Source organism: Chlorocebus sabaeus, chromosome 25 (assembly GCF_047675955.1).
Source record: "Chlorocebus sabaeus isolate Y175 chromosome 25, mChlSab1.0.hap1, whole genome shotgun sequence".
Classification (NCBI taxonomy): Eukaryota; Metazoa; Chordata; class Mammalia; order Primates; family Cercopithecidae; genus Chlorocebus; species Chlorocebus sabaeus.
Window position 1 is genome coordinate 43,862,004 of NC_132928.1, and position 15,647 is coordinate 43,877,650.

The following is a 15,647-nucleotide window of genomic DNA, read 5'->3' on the forward strand; positions in this document are numbered from 1 at the left end:
GACTACAGGCTTATTCATAAGAGTCACTAGGAAAGAGTAATAGGAGGCCAGCATAATAATCTTCATGTGTGGTCCTTTCAGACTTGAGGTTGATTTAATTGTGATTCCTAAACAAGCTTATGCCACTTGAGTAGGATTTTTAAAATATCCTTACCCTGTAGAAAATGCATTAGTAGGCTCTGGCTACCAACGTAACTATCCAAAACCAAAATATTTCTACTAGTCTCAGAATCTCAGTATAATTATGTGGTTGGGTACACGCCTTTCTGTACTTGGGAGATTATCTAAAGACAGTTTATCCAAATATACTTAATAGAAACATACCCCAGGGGATATGTTAAATTAAATGATCACACTGATGATCCTAGACTAATATAAACATTTGTACCACCTAAACCCATTGGGTGCTGACAATTATCTAATGTCTTTGCAGGGAGTTTCCTTTAAAAAGCAGAGGACAAAATTTGGCTCAAGAGTTTCTGTGGTTACACTCTAATACTCTATATTAGTTGCTGAATGGAAAAACATATTGCTTCTCAGAAATAAGATCCATGATCTGTAGCTTTCCTACAAATGGAAATTTAGGAGCATAAAACAATCTTCTCTTCTGTTTTTAATAAAACTTTATGTTTTTCCAGTTACTTCTTTTTAACATGCTTTACCTGCATCAGAGGAAACCTAAAACATTTGAGTGTTTATGTGAATTATACAAATGAGTTGACTCATTATCTCTGCTTAGTGAAAGTGCCCTAAGAAGGAACAGTAAAGTACTTACCAGAAAAATCACAAAAGAAAAGAAACTGCCACTCTCTTATCATTTTAAATCATTAAACATATTAGTGTTCCATGCTAGCACCTCCACTATAGGCTAACTAAACCAGTTCTTCTGCCTGCTTCCCTGGATATCCTCAGAATAAATGTATTAATTTTTATTCATAAATATTTATGTAGTTCTTTCTCAGGCACTGTGGCATATACTAGTGGCAAAATCTGATCTATAGAAAAAGAGAGACAGAAAATATGTATAGAAATAAAAATGACAATGGAGAAATTAATCCAAAAGGGAAGCGCAGAAAAATTTAATAGAAAGCCAGAGAGAAAAGAGCATTTTAAGGAAAAAAAAATCTGAAAAAGTTTGATGAAAGTTTTGTCATTTGAGCTGAACTCTGTGGGATAGTTATAAGTCAGAATGGAAGAAACGGCATTATAAAGGGAAGGAAAAGCTTGGAAGAAAGCATGGGGTAAGAGAATGTGGTGGGGGGAGAGAGACAGTACAAAATTATATATGACAAGAATGTAAAAACAAGTGATAGAAGATAACTAGAAAGACTGGCTTAAGGCTCAATTGGGTGGTCCTTGAATACCATGGTAACGTTGAGTAATAGATCGTTCTCCATATTTGGGATAAAAACTGTATGTGAAACATTCAAAAAGCCACTATTAATTTTAGTGATAGAGCAGACCTTTTCCAGATAGTCGAGCGCATGGGAGATAGCACCAGGGATACACTATCTAATCTCAGACATTTCTCATCTTGAGAAAGTGCACATGTAAAACATTTATCATTCATCAGACATCCAAAAGGGAAATCCAAAGTCAACAGATTTTATGTCATCAGATTCAGTTCAGTTTCCTTTGCATCAACCTGATACATTCTTTTGGTATTTCATATAGAAGCAAAATAAGTTTATTATTTTTCAGTTTCATTATAATGCTTATTCTTTGTTTTCTTATTGTAAGCACTAATCCTACACTAGAAATGCTGTAAATCAGAGCTGGAGGCTCTTTTGGTCAGGGCTAGATAAAAATTTAAGATAAAATGATAATAGATACTGTGTCTTTTTATTGTTCCCTTAATTATAGGAGACTGAGCTTAGAGACTTGTCTAAACAGAGTTCTCATCACCTCCTCACCTGATCAAAGCCTCTGCTCACTCATAGAACTAATCCTCATTACTTCTCTGTTCTAATTATCAATTAAAATGTGCTTCATGTCCATTAAGTAAGTAGCACAGAACATGGCCAAGAGCAGTCAGTAAATGTTTATTGAATGGATGACTGAATGAATACTTGTGCGAGGCACAAGGTAAAATAACAGACATGCAATATCCCTCCTCTAGGCAAGAGTTTTACTAGAGGAAATACCACTGGTAGCAATCCAAATCACCTGGAAATAGGTACAAGTACTGCACAATAAATTGCTACTAACATGGAAGAATGGCATCACGTGCACGTATTTCACAGTCAATAACGGATTACTTAAGGTCAACATTCAGAAAGCAAGAAAAAATTATTCCAGTGGACTTGCTAGCTCAAGATACTGCTGGCTAAGTCATGCTTAAATTCAAGTATTTGAGGGATGAAGAGACTCGACACTTGTAATTCCTTCCTACTGTGGTCACAAAAAGTCAGACTCAATGCTAGTGATATTTTTGGCAAGTGAGTCAAAATAACCATTACATAAAATTTGGCCACATTTATTTAAAACATTGTAGCAGCAAAACAATTCGTCAATCTAATACACTCAATAAATACCAGGCACTATGTGCAAGGAACTGGGTGGAAAAAAACAGGCAGGTAGGGTCGTTTCTGGCCCATTCATTAAGAAATTACCAGATTTTCTTTCACATGCCTTTTCACCTATACCCTTATATTATCCACCTTGAAATAATCTATACAAGAGTTTCTATTTTTCCTGCAGGGCTTAGAGTTCTGAGAATAAAAAACTAGTATCTTACGATTTGAATCGATTTACAAGGTAAACATTCATTCTTTAAACTGGGGACATTAATAGAGATATTCTTTAAAAAAAAAAAAACTGGCATGAAAAATGGCTCCTTGAATTTCTACAGTATATCAGCTACACATACTTTCACAGCAGCTCTATAATTTGAATTATGATCCCATTAATTCCATTTTTATGTAAAAAAAAAACCAGACAATGAAAGAGTAAACAATGTACAGGATATCTTCAGAAAGATTCTAGAGCAAGTTGTTTATTTGACAGCTGGAAAGAATGCTAATAGCAAGAGGGGAGATAATGCAGGAATGGGAAGAGGCCCTCAAAGGATGTGTTTTAAGCCTTTTCCCACAGTGGACACCTGGAGTGTGCTCCCTTCAGGTGGTAATAGCTGCTCCTGAGGGGTGTTAATTCCTCAGCAGAACAACCTTTTCCTGTTCTAGGAAAAAACCTCTAAGACACAGAAATGCAGATACTAGATTGGGAAGTACACTGAAAAGCCTGAGAAATATGGGCAAGTCACTCAGGGCATCTGCCACAGTGGGACACACACATAATCTGCGGCAGAACTAGATCTCTGATTTATGGTATCTTGAATTTTGAGTGTATATTTTTTCCTCCATACTGCCAAAATACAATGCTTTCTTAAAGGAAATATATACCACTTAAGATAAGTTTAGGATACAAATACCACATTGTGCTAAAGAAAAAAAAAATGAATAGAAATCCACCAAATAAAAAAAGCCAACACAGCACTTGAATGCTTGCTTTGAAACAGAAACGATACTATTTCAGCTGTATCATATTAATTTAATTCTCAGACCAATTCTGTAAAGTAAAGGACTGTGACTACCGTCCCCACATGACAGAGAAGGAAAGCCACGCACAGAGAAGTTCCGTTCCCCAGGCAGTGCAGCTGTGAAGGCGTGGTGTTAAGATTCAAACCCAAGCAGTTTCACAACACAGCCTATGGCACTAACCGTTATTCTCTGTTGGCTCCATCTCTGATTATTTTGTAAGCATGAAGTAGATAATAAAATAAATCTACAGATTTGATGATAGGAAAACTATCTGAGAATTGTAAGTATATCGTGTGGCAATGATGATGTTCATGGTCCTCAAACTGAAAACTACCAAATTCATGTGATCAAGACACCTCCTACAAACACCTGTGTACATTGCTTTTTATTACAAGCACTCTCCACGATACCAAGAGTTTATGTTTTAAAAAACCACTGTGTATACTTCATGAAACATGCCAACTTCAAAATAAAATAATAAACAGACTTTGTGAAATAACAGTACCTTCACTGTCCACATTCCAGCCTCTGGCTCTTTCACATTCACTACTTTGGCAGAGTTATGGATATTTAATAGCTCATTCAGGCCAAATCCCTTTTTGATCAGCTTCCCTGAAAGACAGAACATAAAGGTAACAAGCACAATCCTTCTCTCAGCTATGTATATTAGCTAATTTAACACTACAAAAAACTAAGAGCATGATCAAATTTCAAATAACACTGGCACATGTTTTACTAAAGTGTGCTGCAAACTAACCCAAAGAGCCTTTATTTTCTATTCTGTGGCTAGAACACATTCAATTTCCAGTATCTATGACCTGATTGACACTTATACCCATAACTCAAAACATTATTTTATTTATTTCTAAAATATACTTAATTTTAGGGTGTCCAGGCATTAGAAACTGAAATAACAGATTACTATTTGTTATGCTGATTTGATCATCAAATGAGAATAACAATTAGCAGACTGTAATCATATTTCCAAAGCCAGCCTAAATAGTAATTACTATGGTTACCAAAAAAGTTACACAGAGTCACTAGAGATATTTAGATTAAATAGATGGCAAACAGCAAACCAGAATAAATGTCATTCTGGAGAGCACTCAAAGTATTACTAACATGAGAGCCCTGGGCATCTTTACACAAAGTGTAAAACCTTAACCGGTTTCCCATGAAGCACAGGAGAAGGCTTTTATCTGTCATAGGAATACTTAAAGGAGGCAGTGTAATGAAGTAGCATGATACCATCGCCTACTGACCTGACATTTATCTAAAGTGTCCAATAGTTGGAACTTAGAAGAGATGAAAAGCAAATATGGAATTAAGCCACAGTTCAGTTTTTCACCTCACTCTTGACTTTCCCATGGACTACTTCTCTAGTTATATAAAGAAATAAGTTAGGCCAGGTGTGGTGGCTCATGCCTGTAATCCCAACACTTTGGGAGGCTGAGGTGGGCAGATCACAAGGTAAGGAGTTCGAAAGCAGCCTGACCAACATGGTGAAACTCCATCTCTACTAAAAATACAAAAATTAGCCAGGTGTGGTGGTGTGCACCTGTAATCCCAGCTACTCAGGAGGCTGAGGCAGGAGAATTGCTTGAACCCAGGAGGTGGAGTTTGCAATGAGCTGAGGTCATGCTACTGCACTCCATCCTGGGCAACAGAGCAAGACGCCATGTCAAAAAAGAAAAAAGAAAAAGAAGAAAAAGAGGAAGGAAGGAAGGAAGGAAGGAAGGAAGGAAGGAAGGAAGGAAGGAAGGAAGGAAGGAAGGAAGGAAGGAAGGAAAGAAAGAAGTTATAAGCATCCTATGTTCGAATCCAAAGTTTTACAATCATTGTATGCCCAATGACTTTTTAAAGTAGTAGAAAAATAATGCAATGGGTACAGGTACTCTGAGTCTCCAGGTAGCAGAAAACACAACTCTTTCCTCGGTAACATGGATGTTATTGCAGTAGAATGCTACTTCAACAGGAAAATCCATTTATAAGGGCAAACTTGTAGAAGTCTTGAGAAAGACATTGTATTTGTCTTGTAAATTTTAATGTGTTTGTGGCCTCTGAGAACAATTTCATAGGTTGTTTTCTTTTGGAAATTAGTTATTTTCTTCTAAGACAAATAAAGTAAGAAAACCAGTTATCCTCTTTCCTATTTATAAATACAGAGAAAAAATACACAACTAAAGCCATGGTGGAAATATAACTATTTTGCAAATATTAGGTAAAAAATGTTTCCAAATGAAAATGTTAAGAAAAGATTAAAGATTCCTGTCTTTACTAGATTGTTATTGGATGTAAATCTTATTGTAGTTATCAACTAGCAATTGTACCAAACAAATCATACGGTTATAAAATACACTTAAGTAAAGAGGCAAAGTGAATTAAAAGTTCCCTTTACTAAGAATATAAATTTGGTTTTTAACAAATATCTTCTGTAAAATTAAAATTTATCAAGAAAATGATAGAGTGGAAAAATAGTTATTTTAAGAGTTATTCGGTATGAGTCATTTAAAAATAATGTAAAATACTGAATTTGACAGAATAAGTTACTGTAAAATATCTCCTCATATAAACTTTCAGGTTTTATTTAAATATTTTTATTTTGTATCATTTAAATATAATTAATTTACTAAATGTGATCTGCTTAAATATGAGAAGTTTTACCTTTTTGGATCTCATGTTAATTCAACAATAGCTAGCACTTTCAAAATGTTACATTTTTTAAACACCTTCCTTAGCCACTTCTGAATTTATTGAATTTATTCATGAAGTTGGCATTAACTTGACAAAAACAAGTGTGTGAAAAGTATTTTACCCTCTATGTATTTTGTATTTGATTATGTGATGGTTGATATATCTCACCTAAAGGATTGCGAATTTCAATCACTGGAGAAGGTCCACTCAAAGACACAGTGACCTCTTTTAGGCTGGGATCAAAAGGAATTCTCCAAGTATTTACAGCCTGTTCCAAATGATCTGTGGATAAGAGGTGAACTTTGGAGGCCTGTACTGCTTCTTCTACCCATTTTAATACCTACGAGAGAAAAAGAGAAGTGTAAGTGTTATCAGAAAACATTTGCAGTTTTATATCATTGCTGTTTCAGGTACTTTGGGTAATCAAATGACTCCGGCACATCCTGGACTGGTGTGAAATTTATTTCAGTCATTACTGAAGATAGGACTCTTTCTAATTCTGGTTAGTGTAGATTCAAAACAAAATGCTGGTTTAACCCATGTTCAAATTTCAAGTTTTCTATCTTGAATAATACATTCGAAATGAGACTACAGTGTACAAAATCAGTGAGGGGAGACATGCAGAGATATTACCGACAGTTTGCTATGTCTCAAGAGATAAGAACCTATTTAAAAACACAGTAGTGCTAACATGTGCAATCTCTTCTTCTATTCTTTCTTTCCAGATTTTATTTCTTCCAGATGCAATTTGTAAAAGAAACCCACTTAGCAAATTATCAAATCCAATTTAAGTAAATTGGGCATATTAATTATTGTATTATACTGTAATTATATATAGTGTATTATAATATATTACAGCATACTAATTATAGAAAAATAGGCCGGGCGCGGTGACTCACGCCTGTAATCCCAGCACTTTGGGAGGCCGAGGCGGGCGGATCACAAGGTCAGGAGATCGAGACCACGGTGAAACCCCGTCTCTATTAAAAAATACAAAAAATTAGCCGGGCACGGTGGCGGGCGCCTGTAGTCCCAGCTACTCAGGAGGCTGAGGCAGGAGAATGGCATGAACCCGGGAGGCGGAGCTTGCAGTGAGCCAAGATCGCGCCACTGCACTCCAGCCTGGGCGACAGAGCGAGACTCCATCTCAAAAAAAAAGAAAAAAAGAAAAAAAGAAAAATAATTGCAATGTCACTAAAATAGTCATTTTTATAATAAAGTGAATAAGTAACAATATAATGGGAAAAGCACTGCATTAAAGAGAATAGAAAAATATTTCAGGTTAGGATTTAATATCAAGTAGTGTATTCTTGAAAAATAGTCTTTAAAAATCATTAAGAAATTGGGTTATAAAAAGGTGTTAATGCCTCATTGTGAACAAGAAAAACTTCGAATCCATAGAAAGTTCCTGTACTAACAAAGATAATTTCCCTTTAGACAAATACTGCATGTCTGTACAGGTACTCCTTGGATGATCTTACAATTTTAAGTCACGATAACCTTTGATCACCCCTCATCTTTCTCTGGTTTATGTATCCCTTAAGACTGCACATCACCATGAAAATTTTCTTTTGTAATGAAGCATAAGACACTGAACAGAGCTGGATAGTAAGCTAAAGTCAAGCTATTAATGATTAAACAAAAACATTTTTTGAAATTTCAGTGTAGGTGGTCACATATCAAGTAACCAAGCAATAAATACTGTGCAACATTTTTATTTTCTGTGAAAAGTATTCTTTTATTGTTTTTCCTTTTCTTCCCCCCTAAGGATAAGGGAAGCATCTAAGACTTATTATCACTTAACAATATGAAGCAATCACATTCATCATAAAATAAATGTTTATTGTTCAAGATACTTTTCCAGGTACTAAGTATTAATGACCACATTTTTAGTCATAAGGACTCAGATTTCCTGAATGTTTTGCATTTCTTATATTTTTCATAAAAATTCCTGTCCTTGCTCCAGTACCAAAAACCGTATCTCCTATTTCTTTGTGTATCCAAAACGAAGTATTGTGCTCTATACATGATAAAGGTGTGTATATACTAATGTCAATGAAATTAGTCAAAATGGTAATAATACTTATGTTCTTATTAAATAAAAGAAATTCATAATACAAGAAATGCTGTTGAAAAAATGTACATAAAATGCCCTCACAGTACTTCCACACAGTAATGCCACATCACAGTGTTTTCACAGTCCACATACTTACATAATCTTAGCTTTCTCCCTCCCCAGCTAAATTCCCTTCTCTTCCCCTAGTTGTTTCGGCCATTGCTGAAGTGTTTCAGCAATGACTTCACAGGCAAAGTAAAGTAATCTGACTATGAAAGACAGAAAAGTTTTCTGTAAATAACAAAAGAGGCAAATTCAAACCAGACAGAAGAGAGAATCTGAGCAAGAACACTGAGACAGAGACAGAAGTACTCCAAATATGTTGGGAACATGAGTGACTACATCTGGCTGCTGTGAAGTGCTCAGATAAAAAAGAAGATGAGGCTGGAAGCCTGTGTCAGGACCAGACAATGGATGGTCATTTTAAGTCAGGCAATGACATTTGGGTTTCATCCTAGAGATCCCATGAAAATGACTAAAGGGCTTCAAGCAGAGGAGTGACACATTGAAATGATATTTTAAAAAGAAAAATCTGTAGTGTCATCACGGATGAATTGAGCAAAAAAACAAAATTTAATACAACTAATTACCCCATAAATCTTATGACGTATTTCCCCAAAATTTAACCTTACAAAGAACATGGAATTTTACATATGAAATAAAACATATTTGTTTAACGAAGCAGATGCCGTTTTTGAAAAATGGGTTCTTAATGATCTATCATGCTTGAAGAGAAGGGTATGGATCACTCTGCTTATCAAATCCATCCATATGACTAGAGACCAGACTGACTGTAACTAACATTGACCATACATAGAACACATATTTTAGTAATCAGAGTGTTGACATATTTATGTCAACATAAAACAAGGCTGTAAGGGTCTGCCTAACTAAAAAAAAAAAAAAAAAAAAAAAGAAAAAAAGAAAGGATTGTTGTTGGGCCTCAGAAAGCATTTGATAAATTTAACTGATAATAATTTTGAGGATAATGTCTGATATAGAGACTGAAGAGGGCAAAGAAGAGAAATTAAACAAATGGACAGAATATCTGTTTTAAGGACAAGACACATAATCTGGTCATAAATGATTCTCAATAGAAAAGAAAAAAAAATAGAAAACAAGTACCACTAGGAATTGTGAGATGTTTCAAGTTTAATAATGAAATGAAATGGCATTAATAAAGATGGAAGTCATTTTTTACATACATCCTTCATTAAATTTATAGTCTATGCCTGGGTGGCTCCACAAATACATCTTTCCTTCAAACCCAGTGCAGAGAGGTTATGATATATTGCTGGAAAGCTATCTTGTTGTCTGTTAGTTACACATGAAGGTCCCCAAGTCTTGAGTATTCATAGGAAAATGGAAGCCTTCCTAATTTGGCTGCATGTTTGTGAAGCAAGTGTGTTCAAATGGTACAGAATATAAGCGGGCTTTTGTTTACTCTTAATAATGCTTCCAATTCATCAACATTTATGAGGCTTTCACAAAGGGATTACCATGTATCATAATATTACTTGTTGGGAAAGACATAGTGCAGACTTCTGTCAAGAGTCTCAAATCACTTTTTTTTATCCACTTATACGAAAAATCAAATTGAAAACAGATGCAACTTGTTTTATTAGAAAATACAGATACTACCAATATGTGAATAAAAGTAGATCACTGCAAGCTACAGAATGTACCATAAGTGAGGTTTCTGGCTTCTTAGAGTGCCAGACACAAGAAAATTAAAAATCTCTAATTGTCTAACTATGATAAATGTTCTCATGAGATTAGAAATCATCCTCTGTTATAAAGAAAAAACAAAAAAACTAGAATAATGTGAGAGCCTAAAAATTATGCATTTTTATCAACACAAAAGCTTTTTTAAATCCCTAGGTAACTGTTTATATAGTACATTAAAAGTTTTAATGTAAAAATGGTTCTCTAACAATTTGTAACAGTTTATATCTACAAAGGGCCTCCGAGACTATCTAATCCACCTCCTTAATTTGATAGATGAGAAAACTGATATTTCAGAGTTCTTGTACCTTTAAAACATCTAACAAATTGGATTCTGGCTCAACAGTTATATTTTTACGTAAGTCCCTTGTGTTCTCTCATAGTTTAAAGATTTTGCGGTCCATGCTACAACCAATACTTAAAAATAGTCCATATATCTACTCAACTCTAAAATAAGATACAATTACAGTTTTAAAGCACAAAACCAGCACACATTATTATGAATGTTAAGACAGTAGGAATAGAAGTGAAGTCAATTTTTGTATACATATTCATGAACCGAACTTGAAGAATAGCTTTGTTTGGAAGAGCATTTCTTATGTTATGCATTACATCTGAATGAATTTCCCCAGGACATCCTTTGTCTTCCTGGCAAGAAAGGGGAAGTATGGTGAGGTGTTCAATACAGTTCTCAATTATGCCTTTATTTGTAGTTTGTGGTTGCTGTTGTTACTTTTTATCCATCTTTCCTTCTAAATTGTAAGTTCTATGAGGGCAGAGACCACAGCTGATTTGTTTGCTACTATAGTCCCTGAACCTAATATAGTACATGAAATATAGCAGATTCCTTATTAAATATGTGTGGGAGGGAGAGATAAAAGAAGAAAGAAAAGGACAAGAGAGAGAGAAAATGGAAGGGAGGGAAGAATTTTAAATCAGGTCTTTACCTGGAGTTAAATTTGGCCCTGTGTGCATTTGTGACAGTCCTTTCTCAGCACTGAATTTTCTGCATTGAAGCTGAATAGAGTTAAAACCTGTACACATGGTTTTAAATGTGAACATCACATTGTATTGAATTTTTATTTTATTTAGTTGTTTAGCTTAGGATTTTTAAATGCTGAAAATTTCACATAATTAAGCCAGTTTTTAAGAAATGCAAAAATTCATGCATTTTTCTCAGTCACACTTGATAGAGATTTTTCCAGCTCAGTGATGGTAGAAAGTTGATTAGGTGTAAATGCATCCACCTGACAAGTGAAGCCTGATCTAGAAAAAAAACTGTGTAAAATTAACACTAACACCAGTAAGCACACAGCAGTGCTTATTAGATGTTGGATACTTCTAAAAGTCTTATATTGATCTTCACAACCGCCATTTGCATAGGTACATAGCTACAATTATTTCCATTTTACAGATGAATAAAAACGAGTGAAACATGCCAAAGTTCATAAGACACACAACTAATAAGAAGGCAGCACTTGCCTGTTGGTCCCATAATCTTGTCTTTCACTTTCTATTTTCTGAGTTAGCATTAGGAAAAATAATTGACAGTTTTAAAGAGTGAATCTGAAATAATAGCTAGTGAAAAACAAAAATTCAATGCAGGTGTTTTTAAAATGAAATGGCATGCCACACATAATGAATAGATTAGCTGTATATTTTTATCACCATTTTGACAGCAAATTGTTAAGAGTTACACTATATAAAAATATTAAAGCCTTTAAATCTATATTGTATTTGATATGAAAAAGATTTGCTACATTTCCAAGACAATCGTTTTGTAGTAAACCCTACATTATAGCAATGGCAGGCGTTACAAACCTCTGACCTGGCTAAGAGAGATGCCCGTCTGGATAACCAGGAGAGTCCATCTCTCTGGGTTCAAATTCATTCCTATCCTGCAGTATAGCATGGAACCCATGCTTCCAATTTTGCTTAGAAGTCACTAAGCATTATTGAGCATCCCGGTGGGAATATGAAGGAGGAACTCAGAGATTTGAATCTGACGTTCATTTGAAAGATTCAGGTCACTGATCTAATGGAATTTAAAGCCATGAATCCCCTTGCAGGCCCTGTCCACAAGAACGTAGACAAAAGAAGATATACATCATCCTGTGAAAATAAACTTAAACATCACATATAATGGCTCAGAAAAGAGCCTGGGAGCAAGTCTCCCCTTGTTCTGATGCTGGCAAATTTCGGATGATGATTTACTCTTTGTACATGTGCCTATAGATGGCAAATGTATCACTTGTGCCAACATAAGTGTTCTAGGCTTCCAAGCAATTAGATTTCTCATGGTAGATGAATGAGCTGGCATTCAGATTTTTATACAGCACTCCTCTAAGTTTAGTTAGTTCAAGTCTAGTCCTGAGGATGGATTCACTCAGAGGCTGACAAATCCAGTGTCATGGTTGGTAGATTTAGCAAATCCACCAAGAAATATCACCACTTGAGACTTTTTGAGAGGGTCTTCCCCTGATAATATCCATTTATATTACTCTTTGGGTGTTGTGTGCCTATTTAATTTGGAAAATTCTATAGTGAGTTTTAACAATAGTAAGTGCTCATAAATAAGTGTGGCTGGTGATGTGTTGTATAGATAAACGCTCATGCAAAATAAGAAATAATTTACAGGATTTTTTAAAAAAGACTTTCTGCTGGAACTAAAATTTTACTCAGTTTATACAGAGAATATGCGTTGGAGGAGCTTAGAAATTGGAATGGCATTAGAAAATCTGGGCTCAGTGGGGACTCTAGAGGGGATTAGTGAAAAGAGTAACTCTCAATTTCAACTCAGTGAGCACCCAAAACTTGTGTAAAACGTCCACACCTTCTACATGATGAAAGTTTTATAATACACAACAGCTGAAAAAATAAAAGCACACTTTAGACATTTCTGAACAGTGAAATCATTCCTGTTAGTTTTATTTTAAAGTGTCAAGGTATATTTCATTAATTTATCTTCATAAAATTATTGTGTCAGAATTTCAATGTGTTACAAATGAGAGAGGAAATTTAGCTTGCCAGAAAAATGTTTTATTTAAAATAATACAAATATAGAAAATTAACTTTTATCATTCATGTCTCTCACTGAATCTTTTTTTGTTTGCTTGGGTTTTTTGCTTGCTTGTTTCACATGATTTTTTTCCTTAATCAACTAAATACCTGTCTATTTTAGAATGGCCAAATCTCAGTGAGTTCAGTTGTTCCATTGAAACTTGCTAGTTTTAAAAGGAAAAAAAGCTATAAAAACACACATACATACATTCATATGCATACATACATACACGTAGATATATATATGTACATACATATATGCCAGTTATGGTCTTATCGCTGGCTACCCAGAAAGCAGGAAAAACTTCAAACTATACTTAGGGTATGAGTAACAAAAACAACTCCTAATTAGGGAGGCACGTAAGCGTTATTGATATTACAGGCTACTAGCTCTGACTTTTTCTCCTCATTCATACCCTTTATTTATTTACCTATCCATATATGCATACACACTCACTCATTTAATAAGGTATGCAGGTATAGTAGTTACATAAAACACTATTGCACATATGTTTGAAATGACTAATCTGGATTCCATGAATGGCTTCAGGGTCATCTATGAAATCCCCAAAATCATTTGCAAAATTATATAGATATATATATATGGACATAGTACATGGGAGGAAGGGTCATAGTTTGGCCAGATTTTCAAAGGGAGATGGGAGGGACAGTTTAGAAAACAACTTTACAGAGGTATCCTCTCTTCCATAGAAGTCTTTTACATTACTAAAACAAAAAAATATATATATATAAAAAGTATCTGAATATCTTTTTTAAAATAGATAAGTTAGAGCATGAAATAATTCACACTGCAAAGGATTCCTCAATTCATAAGTGGATATAGGCTCCTTCCAAGTGTTTTTATAGTTATTAAATAAAAAATTAAGAGAAGAAGAAACTATGAACTAAAGTATTACAGAGTACTAAAATAATTTTTACTTTTTAGTTACTAAGGAAAGTAGATCCTTATATGTTCTAATCTGCTCTTCCCACCACCAACATATACTGGAAGGACATAAAAATACAAAATTGTCTGGTTTATACTTGACATGTAGAAATCCTATTAGTTCCTTCTAGCATATACAAAGGTTAGAAAAATCCTTCCCAAAAGACCTCAAAATATAGACCTCATTTCAAAGAACAATTTAGTAGGGTCTAGGATCTGGTTTTTAGGTTTAGGCACTTAATTTCAACTGGGATTAGGTCTATTTTGGGGAGAACTTATTCTTTCATACAGATACATATGTATTGAACCCAAAGGCTTTTAATGTCAGTAAAGAAGAATCATTGACTACCCCATCGGCATATGGAGGCAAAGTGATGCTGGAAACTAAAGCAAAACTGGATGGTTGCTTTAATGGCTACCATTTAAACAGCACTTATATGCTAAGCTCCATGCTAAGAATGTTACAAATTTTACCTCATTCATTTTTTTCTATATTCTATAAATACTAATATTTACTTTTTCAGTAAATTACAGATTTCTAGTAAGTATAAAACTCAAAAAAGGCACAGGACTCTAAATCCTATTCTCTTAACCATTGTTACATTACAACATGGGGTGAATTTCTTTGTACCTCCATTACCCTTCATTTCTACCTTTGAAAGAAACTTCGACCCCAAATGGCCCAGAAAAAGAAAGAAAAAAGAAGGAAATAAGGAAGGGAAGAAGAAAGAGAGAGAGAGTTGGGGAAAGAAGGAAAGAAATACATTATAGATTTTGTGCTGCTAAGGGCCTAGGTCATAATCATTTAAAGGTGATTCAACATATTTTGAGTATAATTTTGACTACACAATTAACAAATTATGTCCTGGCTTAAGATACAACCTCCATTTAGAATATAAATCCATTATCCTGTCATGTGCTTATTGGGTTTAGAAATAATACAGATGAAGTGATTTCGATGCATTAAACATTTACTAGAATTTTCTTGATTAAATTAATTTCCCAATAGAAGTGCTGGTTGAGGCTCCCTCACTTTCAGACAGAAGTTGAATGGGAACTACCAACATTTATCTTCATGACTTAACTGTTCTTAAGCTTTCCTGTTGGTTTGCACTCATTTGGATTGACATACTCTTTAGATACTTTAAGGTATTCAATCAAGTTTTAGGCAAGTTTCATCAATTTCTGGGCCTTTCGGCCAATAAAAGGAACCTTTTGTATCTCTACTCTGATTATGTCTTGATCCTAAAGTGAAGTTCTCAAGATCTCATCATATTCTCCGTATTTCCAAATAGTCTCCTAATATACTAATAATCTCTTCAAAAACAAGGAGCTTTAGGAAGTATACATTCAAATGTCATATAATAGAGCATATAATAGTGCATTGGATATGCAGATAAATTGGAGGATTTCAAAGGTCCAATCATTTCAGACGTTCCATGAGGCATAAATGCTAGTGGCAATATTTCCTTCAGGCAGTCAAAAAGATGAGCCATCTATGTGGACTAAAATTATTGGGAAATACTTTATAGAGATGGTAAAAATGCAACATTATATGGTTTTTAAA

General features: G+C 34.4%; 1 protein-coding gene across 7 annotated transcripts in view; it reads right to left on the reverse strand.

Annotated features, from left to right (window-relative positions):
* HMCN1 (hemicentin 1) overlaps nt 1-15,647 on the reverse strand; it is a 454,658-nt gene that overhangs the window by 278,100 nt on the left and 160,911 nt on the right. For all 7 annotated transcript variants that reach the window (XM_073011674.1, XM_073011672.1, XM_007989160.3 and 4 more), the window contains exons 5-6: nt 6,402-6,573; nt 4,045-4,151 (exon numbers count right to left, since the gene is read on the reverse strand). In XM_073011674.1, the coding sequence (XP_072867775.1) occupies nt 4,045-4,151; nt 6,402-6,573 (279 nt within the window). The remainder of the gene's footprint in view (nt 1-4,044; nt 4,152-6,401; nt 6,574-15,647) is intronic.